Source organism: Narcine bancroftii, chromosome 3, assembly GCF_036971445.1.
Source record: "Narcine bancroftii isolate sNarBan1 chromosome 3, sNarBan1.hap1, whole genome shotgun sequence".
Taxonomy (NCBI): domain Eukaryota; kingdom Metazoa; phylum Chordata; class Chondrichthyes; order Torpediniformes; family Narcinidae; genus Narcine; species Narcine bancroftii.
Window position 1 is genome coordinate 222,968,959 of NC_091471.1, and position 16,099 is coordinate 222,985,057.

The window sequence follows — 16,099 nt, forward strand, 5'->3', positions numbered from 1 at the left end:
ACAATCGTTTTGATTGGGATTTTATTTACCCCAGGAATTTCACTCCTTCCTCCATCAAAGCACTTGTACTATCTACAAAGTGCACTGCAGCTTTTAACCTAGGCCACTGCAATCGCACCGATCAAACCTAGGCCACTGCAACCCCACTGATCAGACCGAGACCGCCGCAACCCCACCGATCACACCGAGACCGCCGCAACCCCACCGATCAGTCCGAGAGCGCCGCAACCCCACCGATCAGACCGAGAGAGCCGCAACCCCACCGATCAGACCGAGAGCGCCGCAACCCCACCGATCAGACCGAGAGCGCCGCAACCCCACCGATCAGACCGAGAGCGCCGCAACCCCACCGATCAGACCGAGAGCGCCGCAACCCCACCGATCAGACCGAGAGCGCCGCAACCCCACCGATCAGACCGAGAGCGCCGCAACCCCACCGATCAGACCGAGAGCGCCGCAACCCCACCGATCAGACCGAGAGCGCCGCAACCCCACCGATCAGACCGAGAGCGCCGCAACCCCACCGATCAGACCGAGAGCGCCGCAACCCCACCGATCAGACCGAGAGCGCCGCAACCCCACCGATCAGACCGAGAGCGCCGCAACCCCACCGATCAGACCGAGAGCGCCGCAACCCCACCGATCAGACCGAGAGCGCCGCAACCCCACCGATCAGACCGAGAGCGCCGCAACCCCACCGATCAGACCGAGAGCGCCGCAACCCCACCGATCAGACCGAGAGCGCCGCAACCCCACCGATCAGACCGAGAGCGCCGCAACCCCACCGATCAGACCGAGAGCGCCGCAACCCCACCGATCAGACCGAGAGCGCCGCAACCCCACCGATCAGACCGAGAGCGCCGCAACCCCACCGATCAGACCGAGAGCGCCGCAACCCCACCGATCAGACCGAGAGCGCCGCAACCCCACCGATCAGACCGAGAGCGCCGCAACCCCACCGATCAGACCGAGAGCGCCGCAACCCCACCGATCAGACCGAGAGCGCCGCAACCCCACCGATCAGACCGAGAGCGCCGCAACCCCACCGATCAGACCGAGAGCGCCGCAACCCCACCGATCAGACCGAGAGCGCCGCAACCCCACCGATCAGACCTGTGATTTAATATGATAAGGCAGCAGTCATCTAGAAGTTCCATCTCTTCAACATTAAATTCTGCATCATTCACCATCTTAACTGGGTGAAAATTCTCTATTGTTGGCCAATAGCTGTGAACCCCATTCCTGATAGCACTGCAGAAACTGTTTCATAACATGGATTCCAGTGATTGAAGAAAGCAGGTCATGGACAAAGAGGGGAAAATAATAGATGGTAGCTTTTGAGAATCACCAGCATCACATGAATGCATAAAAAAAGACAGATCCTTCAAAATTCCAACATGCACTGAACTGAGCTTATAGCAGGTCTACATTCAAAGCTTAGTACAGCAATGGGACAAATTAACAGTGAATGGTTCAGAGAAATTTATAAAGAGGATAGAAATGTGGGAATAGGCATCTCGGGTGACGATTCTGAAAGACCAATGAAGGAGATGAGGAGGCATCTCTGTGTTTAAAATGAAAGAAATTCCTTAAAAGTCAAGCATTTAGTTTTACAAGACCTTTCAATGACCAGCTCTCATTCATGTAATTTTCATGAAAGAATATTTAGTGCTGCAAGCTCTGTGAATAATTGCCAGTAAATGAGATCAGTTACAGGGGTGAATATTTAAAGGCAATTCAGACATTTTTTGTTGTTGTTGTGTGAGCATCTCATTTTTCTTTGACAGAGGACGTACATATTTACCTTCCTGCTGAGCTCGCGCCTTTTCATTCAGCCGTATGAACTCCTCTCAAAGGTGTGCCTTATTTGCGTTGAACAACAAAGAATGAACGAGAACATTTTAGATAAGGTGAGCTCGCCAAGAGAGATGTTCAATCTGCGTGAGCTGGGATAATTTAATTTTGCAGATAGCAATTCAATGAATGAACTGTTTTTTTGAGTCTGTCACAATACGGAGACACAAATTGTACTCTTTTCTCTTGTAAATTTCTGTAATGAGGACAGTTTGATACCTACACATTCACCTACCCTCATTTTTTACCCCACACTGAGGTTATTCTGTTGATTAATTAGATGTTGTTCTATAGTTAATCTCATGTCTATTACTGTTAACTAATCCAATGTTCTGACCAATGTCAGGCCAAAGTAAAGACATTTGCACCTAAATTAGTCCAGCTGCTGTCTGATTGGACTGAAACATTTCCCTATGACTTTCGTGATGAGAGGATGATGCGGAGCCTGAAGGACATGACCCACAAGATAGCAGCAATGGATGAGGTCAGTCAATTGAAATCAGCGACTCGTTCCGGCTTGTGCACGTAAAGCATAGTTAATATTGGTTGAATAATGATTTTGGACAAGAGATTCGTCCATACGGGATGATACGGGAATTGAATCCAGATTTGTTCCAGAATTCTAGCCCTTATTTACGTGGACCTGGTGCTGATTCTGTCATTTGTCCACAAACTTCACCATCATGCTTTACTATTTTAATACATAAACTTAATTCTTACAAATGTCAATGTATCACGTTAAACAATTCCTTATTTTAATTATATAGGGTTTGTTGAATTATTTTGCCACAATGAGTAGGTATATTTCTAATGTTTAATATGATTTTATGCATCAATTCTGCATGGACTAGAAGAGCCGAACTGACCTGTTTCTGTGCTGTCATTGTTATGTGCTCCAATTATCTGCATTAACTGCAGGAAGAGCCAATGGCATAATGTGTAGGTAGGAGATGTAGTGGAGAGGATGGTTAGGCTATGAATGGAAAAATGTGAAGTATCACTTAATCAAGGATGGCATTGCACTTAATGTAAGTTGCAATGGAAATAATTAAAAACTGATGCTCATTGATTTTTTAAATAACTTCTAACTGCAATGATGGCCGAGGTTTTAAATTCAGTCCAGATATCACAGACGTGTAGAGAATGGGTCCTTTGGCCCATCAATTCCATTCTGAACATGTAAACAAATTCTGCTGGTCTTGGTCCTCTGACCTTTCCATATCACACTAAAATTCTTTCTTTTCAGCTACTTGTCCAATCCCTTTTCAATGTTAGAGTTGGATCTCCTTCTGCTACTTGAGCATGTGCATTCTAACCTTGACCAGTCACTGTGTATTTTAAAAAAAACTTTACTCATGTCATATCCAGTTATTTTGCTGATCTTTCATTCTGTGTGTGTCCACTTGTTCTTGACCACTCAATTTCTTTCCAGCTATTCAGCCCAAATTTGCTTTGAATATCTCTGCCCGATCTTCTTGTAATTTGGCGTAGCAATGAGCACAGTGCTTTTATGGTCCATTGATTATTCAGGAATCTATGGCAGAGGGGAAGAAGCTGTCCTTGTGCCGCTGAGTGCTCATCTTCAGGCCCCTGTACCTTTTTCCCCGATGGTAGCAGAGTGAAGAAGGCATGGCCTAGGTGGTGAGGGTCCAAGAGGATGGAGGCTGCATTCTTAAGATACTTCCTCTTGTAGATGTCTTCAATGGAGTGAAGTCTGGTACAGGCTCTCTGGAGTTTATTCTTGTCATTGGCATTGGCACCTCCGTACCAGTCAGAATGCTCACCTTGGTACACCTGTAGAAGTTTGAGAGAGTCTTCAGTAACATACTTTCAGAGTCCAAGTAAATTGCAGCTGGACATTTGGGAATACGGTTTGAATAGTTTGAAACTCCTCTCTGGAGGATCTGACTAACAAAAGGATTCAAGGTGAGGAGTAAGAAGGTTTGAGGAGATCCGAGGGGGAAAAAAATATTTTCAACCAAAGAGTTGTTGCAACCTGCCTGAGAAGGTAACGGAGATAGGTACTTAGGGGACTTTTAAGAAGTATCTGGATGAGCACTTGAATTAACAAGGTATAGAAGACAATGGACCAAGTGGTGCTAATAAAGATGATATCAGTATGGACAAGGTATACCACAGGGCCAGTTTAAACATTAATCCTAATTATCAGGGCACTGAAGAGTATGATGAATTATAATGTGCTGATGGATACATTTTCCTCTCTGTCCATGTCTTTACAGTTTTGATGATAAATGGTGTCTGCTAGATTTGGCCATTGGCCCTGACATTAGCTGATTCTCAGGGCTGTGGCCTTTATAATTCTGGTGGTTCACAGATAGATGTAGCAACTAGATTAATTGCCTGGACAGGAGAGAAGAAAATGGTTTGAAGAATAAACCAGAAAATTATAAGATGGTCAGCCTGACATAAATACTGGGTAAATGATTGGAAGATATCTTAAGAGTTAGTAATTGGATAGACAGGGACTGATTAATGATAGTCAACATGGCTTTGCGCATTGAATTTCATATCAAACCAATGTTATTAGAGTTTTTTATGGAAAGTTGTTGAAGGAGCTGGGACTTTTCACTTCAGAGTGTAAAAAGATGAGAGGAGACTTGAGGTTATTAAGATTCTGAGAGGCATAGATAGGGTGGACAGCCAGTGCCTGTTTCTCAGGGCAGGATCAGCAAACACCAGAGGACATGCGTACAAAATTAAGGGAGAGAAGTTTAGAGGAGACATCAGGGGTAGGTTCTTTTACACTGAGGGTTATGGGTGCCTTGAATGCCTTGCTGGGGAAGGTGGTGGAGGTTGAAACATTGGAGGCATTTAAGAGAGACAGGCACATGAATAGGGGATAAAATAGAGGGTTACGGGGTAGGGAGGGTTGAGTACTTTTTTTCAGAAGGAATATATGGGTCAGCACAACATCATGGGCTGAAAGGCCTGTACTGTGCTTTTTGGTTCTGACAGTCATGGCCTTTGACAAGGTCCCGCATGGGAGGTTAGTCAAGAAGGTTCAGTCGCTCGGTATTCCAGATGATGCAATTGGATTAGACATTGGCTCTGTGGGCGAAGCACCGATGATTGCCTCTCTGCATGGGCAACAAATCTAGAAAGCGGAAGGATTCAGGAATCCTCGTGCAGGACTCCCTGAAGGTTAACTTGCAGGTTGAGTTGGTAGTAAGGAAGGAAAATGCATTCATTTTGAGAAGACTAGAATATAAAAGTAATGGTGTAATGTTGAGGCTTCACAAGGCGGTAGTCAGACCACATTTAGAGTATGGTAAATAGTTTACGGTCCCATATCCCAAGGAAGGATATGCTCATGTTGGAGAGGGCCCAGAGGGTTTTGTGAAAATGATCCCAGGAATGAGAGGGTTAACGTATGAAGAGCATTTGAAAGGGCAAGATAGAGTGGACGTGGGGAGGATCTTTCCAGAATTGGGAGTATCTAGGACCAGAGGACCCAGCCTCAGATCAAAGGGAAGCCCACTTCATATTTTAATTGAGGGCTGCAGCTCTGTAACAGGCCCTTCCAGCCGAGGAGACCGTGCCGCCCAAACGTATCAATTAACCCACAAACCCCATAAGGTTTAGGAGGGTGGGAGGAAACAGAAATGCAAAGTTCAAAGTTCAGATTTATTGCCAGAGTACATATGACATCACATATAACCCTGAGATTCTTCTGCTAGCGGGCCAGGCAGAATTTCTACTTATCAGTCGTGAAAAAAAAAATTACTCAAGAATAAGATACGCATACAAAAGAGCAAAATGTAAACAAAGAGAGAAATGTAAACACTTTGCGGAAACCCATGCAGGTGCGGGGAGAACATAAAAACTCCTTGAAAACAGCGCTGGATTTGGACATGGCCTGCTGTTGCTGTTATGGTGCCACACTTACCGCCATGCTAACTATGCCAGAACAGCAATGAGCACAAATCTTTTCAGCCGGAATCTATGGAATTCTTTTGCCACAGATGGCGGTGGAGGTTATCATTGAGTATATTCAAAATGCGGTTTGATTGATTTTTGATTAGTCAGGGTATCAGCGGTTACAGGGAGAAGACAGGATTGTGAGGGGAAAAATGCACCAACCATGATTCGAATGATGGATCAGACCTGATGGACTGAATGGCCCAATTCTGCTCTTAGAACTTATGGTCTTATTATTTCACAATTTTCAATCTTTGCTTTTAATTCAGATAGTGGCTGACTCTTCCAGTTTTGCTGGGATATAGAATCCAATAAGTTGGAATGGATAACCATGGTTTTTTTTTCCCATCCACTATCTTTCATCTGTAATTAATGAGTAAAGTCTCTCTCCAATAGTTGAAAGTTCATGTCCACTCAACCTATTTGCATCTGCCACCTTCAGATAGAATTTGAATATTCTCCAGATTAGATTTCTCCGCTCAGTCTTCCCTCCTTTATTACAATAGATTAAATAAGGAGGGAAGACTGAGCGGAGAAATCTAATCTGGAGAATATTCAAATTCTATCTGAAGGTGGCAGATGCAAATAGGTTGAGTGGACATGAACTTTCAACTATTGGAGAGAGACTTTACTCATTAATTACAGATGAAAGATAGTGGATGGGAAAAAAAAACGATGGTTCACGTGTCAATTTTGCTTTGTGTAGTTTATTTCACATTGAATTTTATGCACTTGGCTTGCTGTTAACTTAGTTTTTCATCAAGCATTAATCAGTGTGAGATTACCAAGGATAAGCATTCAGCAATGTGGTCCAACTTCATGACTCACCTGACATAATTTCTTCACCATCTCTCCTCATCTTTTGGTAACCACTCTTGCAGCACTGGTTCTTGCTGCGTTATCATTCAAAGGAATGAGAGGAAGTAGCATCACAGCTGCAAAAAGGGAGGACATTGAGGAGGTCAGTTTGGGTGAGTCAGAAACAGGAAGGGAGAGATCTTTCCATTGAGAATGGTCTTTAAGACTCCACATAGCCCTTGGAGCACCAAAGAAAAGATAAGTCAGCAGATTTTGGAATGGCGCAAAAAAAAACACAGGGTTGTTTTTAATGGGAACTTCAACTTCCCCAACATGGTCCGGCACCTCCTTACAGCAAGAAGGATAGATGGGGCGGAATTTGTTGGGAGCGTCCAAGAAGGATTCCCGACACACTATGTGGGCAAGCCAACTGGAGGAGAGGCCATATTGGATCTTGTACTTGGTTATAAATCTGGTCAGATGGCGGACCTCGCAGTGGGGGAGCTTTCCGGGGACAGTGGCCACAACTCCATGACCTTCATGGGATAAGAGCAGACAAAAATGGCAAGGTCTGTAATTGGGGAAGGGTTAATTCTGATGGGATTAAATTGGGTGAGTAATTTGGGAACAGGGAAAAGCACACAAGAAAAAAAAAATCAAATTTAATGTGGAGGATATTTTGGGACCACCTGCTCTGGATAATGCTTATCCCACTGAAACAGAAAAAAAGATGGTAGGATGAAGGAATTGTAGCCGACAAAAGAGGTGAGAGAGCGAGTGCAGAGGAAGAAGGAAGCATGCATAAGGTTTAAGAAGTAAAAGTCAGGAAGGGCTCATGAGAAGAAACTAAAGAAAGGATTTGGAAAGACTCCAGAACTGAATGAGATATACCCCAGATTACTACAGGAAGCCAGTGAAGAGGTTGCTAGGGTGTTGGCAATGATCTTTGCGGTCTCCTGGTGGATTGGAGAATGACAAATGTAGTTCCTCTTAATAAAAAGTTCATAGCGAGAATCCTGGGAATTATAGACCAATGAGTCTTACAACTGTGGTGGGAAAACTATGGGGGAGGTTTCTTACGGACAGGACTTATGAGCATTTAGAAGTTTCTCCTTGTTTCTTGTGCCCTGCTCCAGTCTACGCCTCCCCAACAGCTTGCAACCATGATCCCCTTAGCTATTCATCCTCTATAATTTCTTGCCCTGCTCACAAGCAAAGGATTTAAAATTACACTTACAAGAAACAAGAATTAAAATAACCTTAATAATCTGGGATAAAATGTAAATGGAGAATTTATAACCATGTAACAAGGAGTACTTAAGTTTTGGAAACAATAGAAAAACAGTTCATACCTTGAAAACAAATAATGGCTGAATTTATATAATTATTACCAGCAGCTAACAAATGGAATAAAGGGGCACTTTCCATGTGATGGGGCCAGGTGGAAGTGGGGGCCGATAGAAGTATGCAAAATAATGAGGAGCTTTCACATCGGATCCAGGTTGGCTGCTTATCCTCCACATGGTACAAGACAAAAACTATAACAGTGTAAACAGACACATTGGGCACAAGGGAGTCTGATACCAGTGGCTGCTTACCCTACCACACTCTCCCGCACGTACACACTTCACAGGCGGGGACTTCCAAACTCATTCCCAATTCCCTCTACCTCAATAATGTTACTATCTGTGGCCACACCTTGGAAAACCATGTCATCAACCTCCAGAGTTTTCTCCATGTGGCAAAAGCCCTGAACCTCACTTATAACTCTGACAAGTGTGTGTTCAGGACTAAACAGCTGGCTATCCTTGGCTATGTGGTGGAGAATGGCTTTATCCTGATAGAATGCACCCCCTGTTAGAGCTCCCCATCCCTGGGATCACAAAGGCTTTGAAGAGATTCCTGGGTTTTTTTCATATTATGCCCATTGGATCCCTCAATACTCTAATAAGGTTCACCCTCACTTTAAAGCCACTAATTTCTCCCTCTCAGCTGAAGCCCAAATGGCTTTTAACTACCTCTGGAACCATATTGTGAAAGCTGTCATGCATGCAGTAGACAAGAATGTACCTTTCCAAGTGGAAAGTGATGCTTTGGACGTAGCCCTGGCCACTACCCTCAACCAGGCGGACAGGCCAGTTGCATTTTTTTCATGGATATTACAAGGCCATGAGCTCTGGAACCCATCTGTGGAAAAGGAGGCTCAAGCCATTGTAGAACTGGAGAAACTACCTTGGTGGTAGAAGATTTACACTCCTCACTGTCCAGCGCTCAGTTTAATAATGTCAAGAGGGGCAAAATCAGAATGACAAAATTGCTGGGTGGTGGTTTAAACTCTCCACCTCCAATTATGACATTGCCTATCGGCCAGGAGCCCTTAATGACCCTTCAGATGACTTATCCAGAGGAAGCTGTGCCTCTGGACACACCGGCCAACTGCAGTCTCTGCATAATGAGCTCTGCCATCCAGGGGTTACCCGCATGGTTCCTTTTGTCAAGGCGTGCAATCTGCCCTACTCTGTAGAAGATGTCAGGGAAATGACCAGATCTTGCTAGGTCTGCGTGGAGTGCAAGCCACACTTCTATCGCCCTTCAAAGGTAACCTGATCAAGTCATCCAGGCCCTTCAAAACAGCTCAGTGTCTTTTGTAAGGGACCTCTCCCCTCCATGAACAGGAACACCTTCTTCCACTCTGTCATTGACGAGTATTTCCGCTTCTTGTTCGCCATTCCGTGCCCAGTCACGCCCAGCTCATCTGTTAAGAAGGCCCTAGACTCTATTTTCACTCTGCTTGGGTATCCCAGCTATATTCGTAGCAACCTGGGCTCATCCTTTATGAGTGACGAGCTGTGTCAGTACCTGCGGTGAGGGGCATTACGTCCAGCAGGACTATGAGTTACACCCCCCGGGGGAACAGGCAGGTTGAAAAGGAGAATGCCACGGTCTGGAAGGCTGTCAAACTGGCCCTGAAGTCAAAAGCCCTTCCAGACTCAAGCTGGCATGATGTCCTCCCCATGGTGCTCCATTCCATCGGGTCACTAACTTACTCACCCCAAACATCTTTGGATCTTGGGAGGAAACGCACGTGGACACAAGGAGAATGTATGAATTTGCAGCACCCGATTCAAGCCCAGGTCACCGGTGCTGTAATAATGTTGTACTAACTACTACTACAGTAACCGTGCCACCTGCTTTATAGAAGTGTCTGAATCCCTTCCATTTATCTCATTTGGTTTGCTGGCCATGATAAGTGCTGAACTGGTTTGAAATGTGTACATCTGCTTAATGGGAACAAGTGCTTTATCAGAGTGGTTGTAGCCCAGATACTAATTTATAGTTGCCTGTTGTTGTAGAATGTCGTTCACTTTGCCACACAGTTTGAAATATTGATCACTGCTAATTTTGTGACCATTGAATTGGCTTCTGTGTTTGAAATATTGCCTGAAGAGTTCCTCAGATGGTTGCCTTGCCTTTTAACTCTGAGCTGTCTAAGTAGTGGCCTGTGAAATGGTCTGGGTTCATAGTTCCCTGCCTGTTCCAGTGCCCGTCATTCTCAATAGTGGGAAAATTTTTATGGTTGTTCACATGTGGAGCAGAAAACACTCAAGTTGAATAGGTGCATTTTCTTTAATTAAATTAGAGGTTCTGAAAGAGGTATTTAATGCACTGATTACATCCAGTTATCTTTACACATGTTCTTTTTTTTTTCCCCTCCCTCTCTGTGACAGCTACATCACCAAACTGTGCAGCAGTTGACTCAGAATTTGATCAGGAAGCTTTCCACCCTTAATCAGTACGAAGAAGTTCTCACAAAATTAAATGCATCAGCCACTGATCGATTGACGATGCTGAGGGCCAAACCACAATCCATCCACAGAGACATCGTGACCATCTGCAGTGACCCATACACTTTAGCTCAGCAGCTAACGCACATAGAACTGGTTAGTGTTTTGTATTTACTATTATATTTATACTGTTGGGTTATCATTTATAGCCTATTGCCAATTTTTTTTTTCTCTATTGTGCCATGATGATGCTCTTTGCGACTCACTCATTCCACAACTCCCTAAGTTTTTGCAGTTTATTTCTGGGAAACCATTGTACAGGTGTAGCATTTATTTTAAACCGTTATGGTTCCCTAATCTTTTAGTAAAGGGAAATCGATTGCCATTATGTTGATGATTGCAGAAATGCTCTTTGGATCTCAGCCTTTTCCTGTTTTCTTCACCTGTGTTAAATATCAGTATTTATTGAATTAATTCATTAGTGTTGTCTCATGGAAAGAATATAATATGTCTTAGTCTCCTACTTGTAACTGAGTTGCTAAATGATGGAGCAGTTGGATTAGCAAGTTCAGAAGGAGCAATGGAAGATAAGTAGCTCTTGCAAATGACCATCCATGCCCATTGTAAAACACATTGCCCAGGATTCTCTGAACTGGATCTTTGGCCAGGTGATGGTCAAATTATAACCTGTGGCATTGATGGTGCATTTCACGAGAAATCTATGCACCCACCAAAGTGCCACGGGATGATTTTGGTCCTGCTATAGTAGACAATGTCTCATCTGAAGTGCACGACCTCAGACAATGTAGAGTGTATAAAATATAGATTTAATTTACATGGTCAAGTTCTAAAATGCAAATCTTGTGAACCAGGAGAAGCTTCCATGAAACCTGTCAAAACTTTTATAGGTAGTCCTCACGATGAATACAGGTACTCCCAACTTGCGACCTGTGAGACTTGCATCCATCTGCACGTATGAGCTTTTTAAAAAAAATTAGAAAAAATATAAAATTTACATGGTTTATGTTGTATTTGACAAACTATAACAAGGATGCTGGGCATGAAAGTGCCAAAATGTGCGCACTTACTTTGTTAGTCAGTGTCCCAGGCTGGACATGGCCATCTTGATTCCTGTACGCATGCATGAGTCTTTGGTTGGCGCATGCATGGCAGGTTCGCATATCAGACTTCAGTTGGTGCATGCGTGAGGGTTAAGGAGGAAAATTCAATATTGGTTAGGGCACTTACCTCTCACAAGTGCCAACCGAACTCCAATAAAATGTTACGTTTTGAGTTGTATATGGGCACATCTATTCATTAAAAACAACATACCGCACATTAGGGTTAAAAACCCCGATATCTGGAATTCAAGCAACCAACAGTAAAATTGTGGAAAAGAAATAAGTAAAAAATATGGAAGTTTAAAATTGGTGCAGTTCGACGATCATTCAATCTCAATCTCAAGCAACTGGAAAATTCACTTATCCGGCACATAGGCGCCACATAGTAGGGGAGTTACTGTATTATGCAAAGAGAGTGTTAAAGATAATGTAATGCTTTGTCTTAACCCCAAGTAAAATTAAAGTCAGCTACTTCTTTCCACTGAAGGTGATGTTTAGTATAACATCACCATTTATACTTGTAACAAACTTATTAAATTAAGTTCACATAGGTTTCTCCAGATGTCTGTCGGGTGGAGAATAGACAGTAGACATTCTGCACAGTTGAGCTCAAAAATGTTACGGTTTAATGACGGCCAGGTATAAATTTGAATTTTCCAAATTTAATGAGGTCACTTCACACAAAAATTAATGATGAAAGCTGTTTTAGTGTCCTGCTGCACAGCATTCATGCATCAGCCTCATCAGAGGTTGTTCATTCATGGTTGTTGGTATTGTCACCATTACCCCTGAACTCGACAGTCAAAACGCTGGTGGGTCTTTTCCAGCTGTGCCCCCATCAGATGGCAGTTGTGGTCCGACATGCACTCCAGTGTGCCGAACATGTGATTCAAGGACCATTCCATGAAGTCCTGTAGAACTGCTGACCCATCAGGATTGTCCCCTTTCAGAGAACATTTTCAACTTCCCCCCCCCCACCCCCTCACCTAAAATCCAAAGTTTTCATTGTTTGAGGAGCAGCGTCTCCTCTGATTTCTAGCTCAACAGGTTTTCCTCAAGTAACATCTCCATTCTGTTTACACATCATGTGTGCTTGGTTTTTAGACACTTCCCTACTTTACAAATGGGACAATGTCAAATACAAAATAAAAGATTTTATTTGACTCAATACTATTATTTTGTTCAGGAAACTTTAATTCTGAACTTCTCTGCCTCACCTGACTTTATTCACCGTTGTGCTTTCTCTTTTTGTTGGGTCTCAAATAGAAATCTTATCAACAGGAATTGTGATTGGAAAATAGACTGTTAACCCCCATGCACCTTAAAAACAATGACCCTGTGACAAGTATCACAAATTTAACTACACATTAGAGCCACACATATTTCTCCAAAATCTGTCTCCCAATAGGAGCCATCATACAAATTTTAAGTTAAGAAATGCATTAGATTTATATATAAAAAATATAACGGATTGTGCCTCCTTCAACTTTGTTTCAACTTTGTACCTGATGAAAGGGGGTCTGTTGGTGGTGACAACCGTAGTTTGAAAAGGCCTCACAAAGACACAACGTTAAATCCAGTTCACTACTTATGTGCTAAATACAATGAGTTGAAGAGATGGTGAATCTGAGAATACTATATTGAAAGAGATGTTAATGATATTTGCATTAAATTTAAGGTTAAGTATGATTAAAATGAATAATTCATTCAGTGCTGAATGTTAGTATTTGAATCTAGTAATGTCAATAAATATGAACATTTTGTCAGTGGAGTGATGAATGAAACCATGTTTCTTGTATGGAGATGATTAATCTTTTTTAAGTAAAACCTTCCATTGAGATATAGTTGATTAAAATCAAAGTAGAAAAGAGACCCAATGAATGAACTTGTAAGTATTGGATTGAATATTATGATACCTTTGCCCCCACCCCCAAGGCTTGTTTATTTATTAAATTCAATTATCTAAAAAAAATCAAACTTTATTTTTGACCCAATGAGAGCACTCAATTTCTCACAGGTGATTTCACCCAGTTTTATTTTGACCCAAATTCACGTGTTTATTGGCATACACGTTGTGCAATTTACAGGGGACAGTGTGTTAATTGTAAGCATGTTTCTAACTGAGGTTCAACTTGAGGTTCTCTTTTCCCCACAGGAACGGCTCAGTCATATTGGACCCGAAGAATTTGTCCAGACCTTTGTTCGCAAAGACCCTTTGGACAACAACGAGGTATACTTTGTCTTCAATTACAAGATGACCTTCTCAATATTCACCAAAAATGTAGAATATATTTTAATTGTTACTTTTGACTTTAACATTTCTACAATAGGTTCAATTTACATTTATTAATATTTCAGGAAATTATTCCTTACCAGATAAACTTTGGAACTTAAATTTCAAAAGAGATGATGACAAAACATATAAATCTCCCCAGGACAGACATCCTCTCTACCATAGTCTGATTGTCCTCTGGTGTGTTGATCACAATTGTCAGTGATGACCTTTGGTCAGAAATGCATCTACTTTTTATTTAAATTTTTTCACACTATGAACCATATTAACTAAAATACACACAAACATTTCCCTCTTGAATATACAGTTATTTTCTGCCCTTTTTTCACTCCCTTCCCTCCCTCCTTTCCACCCCTTCCCTCACTCCTTTCCACCCCCTTCCCTCACTCCTTTCCACCCCCTTCCCTCACTCCTTTCCACCCCCTTCCCTCCCTCCTTTCCACCCCCTTCCCTCTCTCCTTTCCACCCCTTCCCTCCCACAATAAACCCATTAAATAATGTCATCACACAATGAAAATAAACAAGAAAATTGTGTCATCTACTTTTACACACTGGGTCAGTTCATTTCGTCTTCTTCTCATTCTATCATTTTAGGGGATGGAGGTCCGTGGGAGGCCCTCTCTGTGTTCCATGTACGGTTCCCAAATTTGTTTGAATACTGTGACTTTATTTGTTAAATTATATGTTAGGTTTTCCAATGGAATACATTTATTCATTTGCATGTACCGTTGCTGTACTCTCAGGCTCTCTTCTGATTTCCAGGTTGACATTATACATTTTTTTGCTACAGCCAAGGCTATCATAATAAATCTTTTTTGTGCTTCATCCAATTTGAGGCCTAATTCTTTACTTCTTATATTACTTAGAAGAAAGATCTCTGGGTTTTTTTGGTATGTTGCTTTTTGTGATTTTATTTAATACCTGATTTAGATCTTCCCAAAACTTTTCCACTTTCTCACATGCCCAAATTGCATGTACTGTTGTTCCCATTTCCTTCTTACAGCAAAAACATCTATCTGATACTGTTGGATTCAATTTATTTAACTTTTAGGGCATGATATATAACCTGTGTAAACTTGTGCCTGGGGAGAAAATTTTTTTTTGACCTTTGTATTCTGGTGTTTTTTTTGTCTTCTCTAATTTTATTCATTGCCTTCTCCAATATATTTTCTCTTGATGTGTATCTCAGGAATTTTACTAAAATGGATCTTGATTTTTGCTGTGACTGTGATTTCGGGGCTAATGTTCTGTGTGTCCTTTCTATTTCCATTCCTTCCTGCATTTCTGGCATTCCCAGGACTTTTGGGATCCATTCTTTTATAAATTCTTTCGTATCTTTGCCTTCTTCATCTTCCTTAAGGCCCACTATCTTTATATTGTTTCGCCTACTATAGTTTTCCATTATATCCATCTTCTGAGCTAACAACTCCTGTGTTTCTTTAACTTTTTTGTCATTTTCTTCCAATTTTCTTTTTGTAATTCACTTCCATTTCTACCGCCATTACATGTTGTTCCACATTTTCTAATCTTTTCCCTACATCTGTTATGACCAGCTCTATTCTACTCACTTTTTCTTCTGTACTTTTCATTTTTCTTTTCATTTCACTAAATTCTATTCTTTTAATGCTTTAATTTTTTCTTGAAATTTTTTTTTCTCTCTGTACTGTCCATTCATTTTACTTCCTATTCCTCTGTACAGAGCTTGGTGTTCTTCTTTGTCTTCTTCTTCTGTGTCTGTTCTTGGGTTTATATCTTCTATTTCTCTTCCTTGTATCTGTGTCTCTTCTGACTTTCTTGTTGAGCTGCTTGTCTCAGTTTGTTGGGTATTTTTTTCCATGGTTTCTTGATGTTGGTCCTCTTCTTCTGGGCTGGTTATCTGTTGTGTCTCTAGTTTCCTTTTTTATTCTCACCCCTCTCGTTCCCGTTGTTTTATTTATCTTCCAGCTGGGAGCCCTGCTGTCGGGTATCTCTCAGCTGTTCGAGCTGTGGAGTTTCACTCCACAGCTGGTCCTCCCTCCCGTCAGTGTTGTCCTTGTCGTGTGCATCGCACATGCGCGATTCCTCACTCGTGCGCAGTTGCGCACCCCTGTTTGGCTCCATGAGCCATTTTTGCAGTCCTGCGGTTAGTGGGTCATGACCCTGCAGGGTCTCCACTAACCTCAGGGAGTGGGCTCCTCTTTCCACAGCAGGCCTCTGCTTTTTCATGCAGGTAAGGCCTTCACCTTTCTCTTCCGCCATCTTTCTTTCTTCTTTTCTTCCCGTTGTTTCTGGCTTTTCTTCCTCAGGTGCCATTTTCTCCACACCTTTAT

The 16,099-nt window shown here is 42.3% G+C and overlaps 1 protein-coding gene across 5 annotated transcripts in view; it reads left to right on the forward strand.

Annotated features, from left to right (window-relative positions):
• The window catches only part of rasgef1ba (RasGEF domain family, member 1Ba), a 119,985-nt gene that overhangs the window by 33,315 nt on the left and 70,571 nt on the right, over nucleotides 1-16,099 (forward strand). For all 5 annotated transcript variants that reach the window (XM_069926728.1, XM_069926725.1, XM_069926724.1 and 2 more), the window contains 4 exons: nucleotides 1,788-1,910; nucleotides 2,201-2,338; nucleotides 10,320-10,532; nucleotides 13,653-13,727. In XM_069926728.1, coding sequence (XP_069782829.1) covers nucleotides 1,788-1,910; nucleotides 2,201-2,338; nucleotides 10,320-10,532; nucleotides 13,653-13,727 — 549 coding nt within the window. The remainder of the gene's footprint in view (nucleotides 1-1,787; nucleotides 1,911-2,200; nucleotides 2,339-10,319; nucleotides 10,533-13,652; nucleotides 13,728-16,099) is intronic.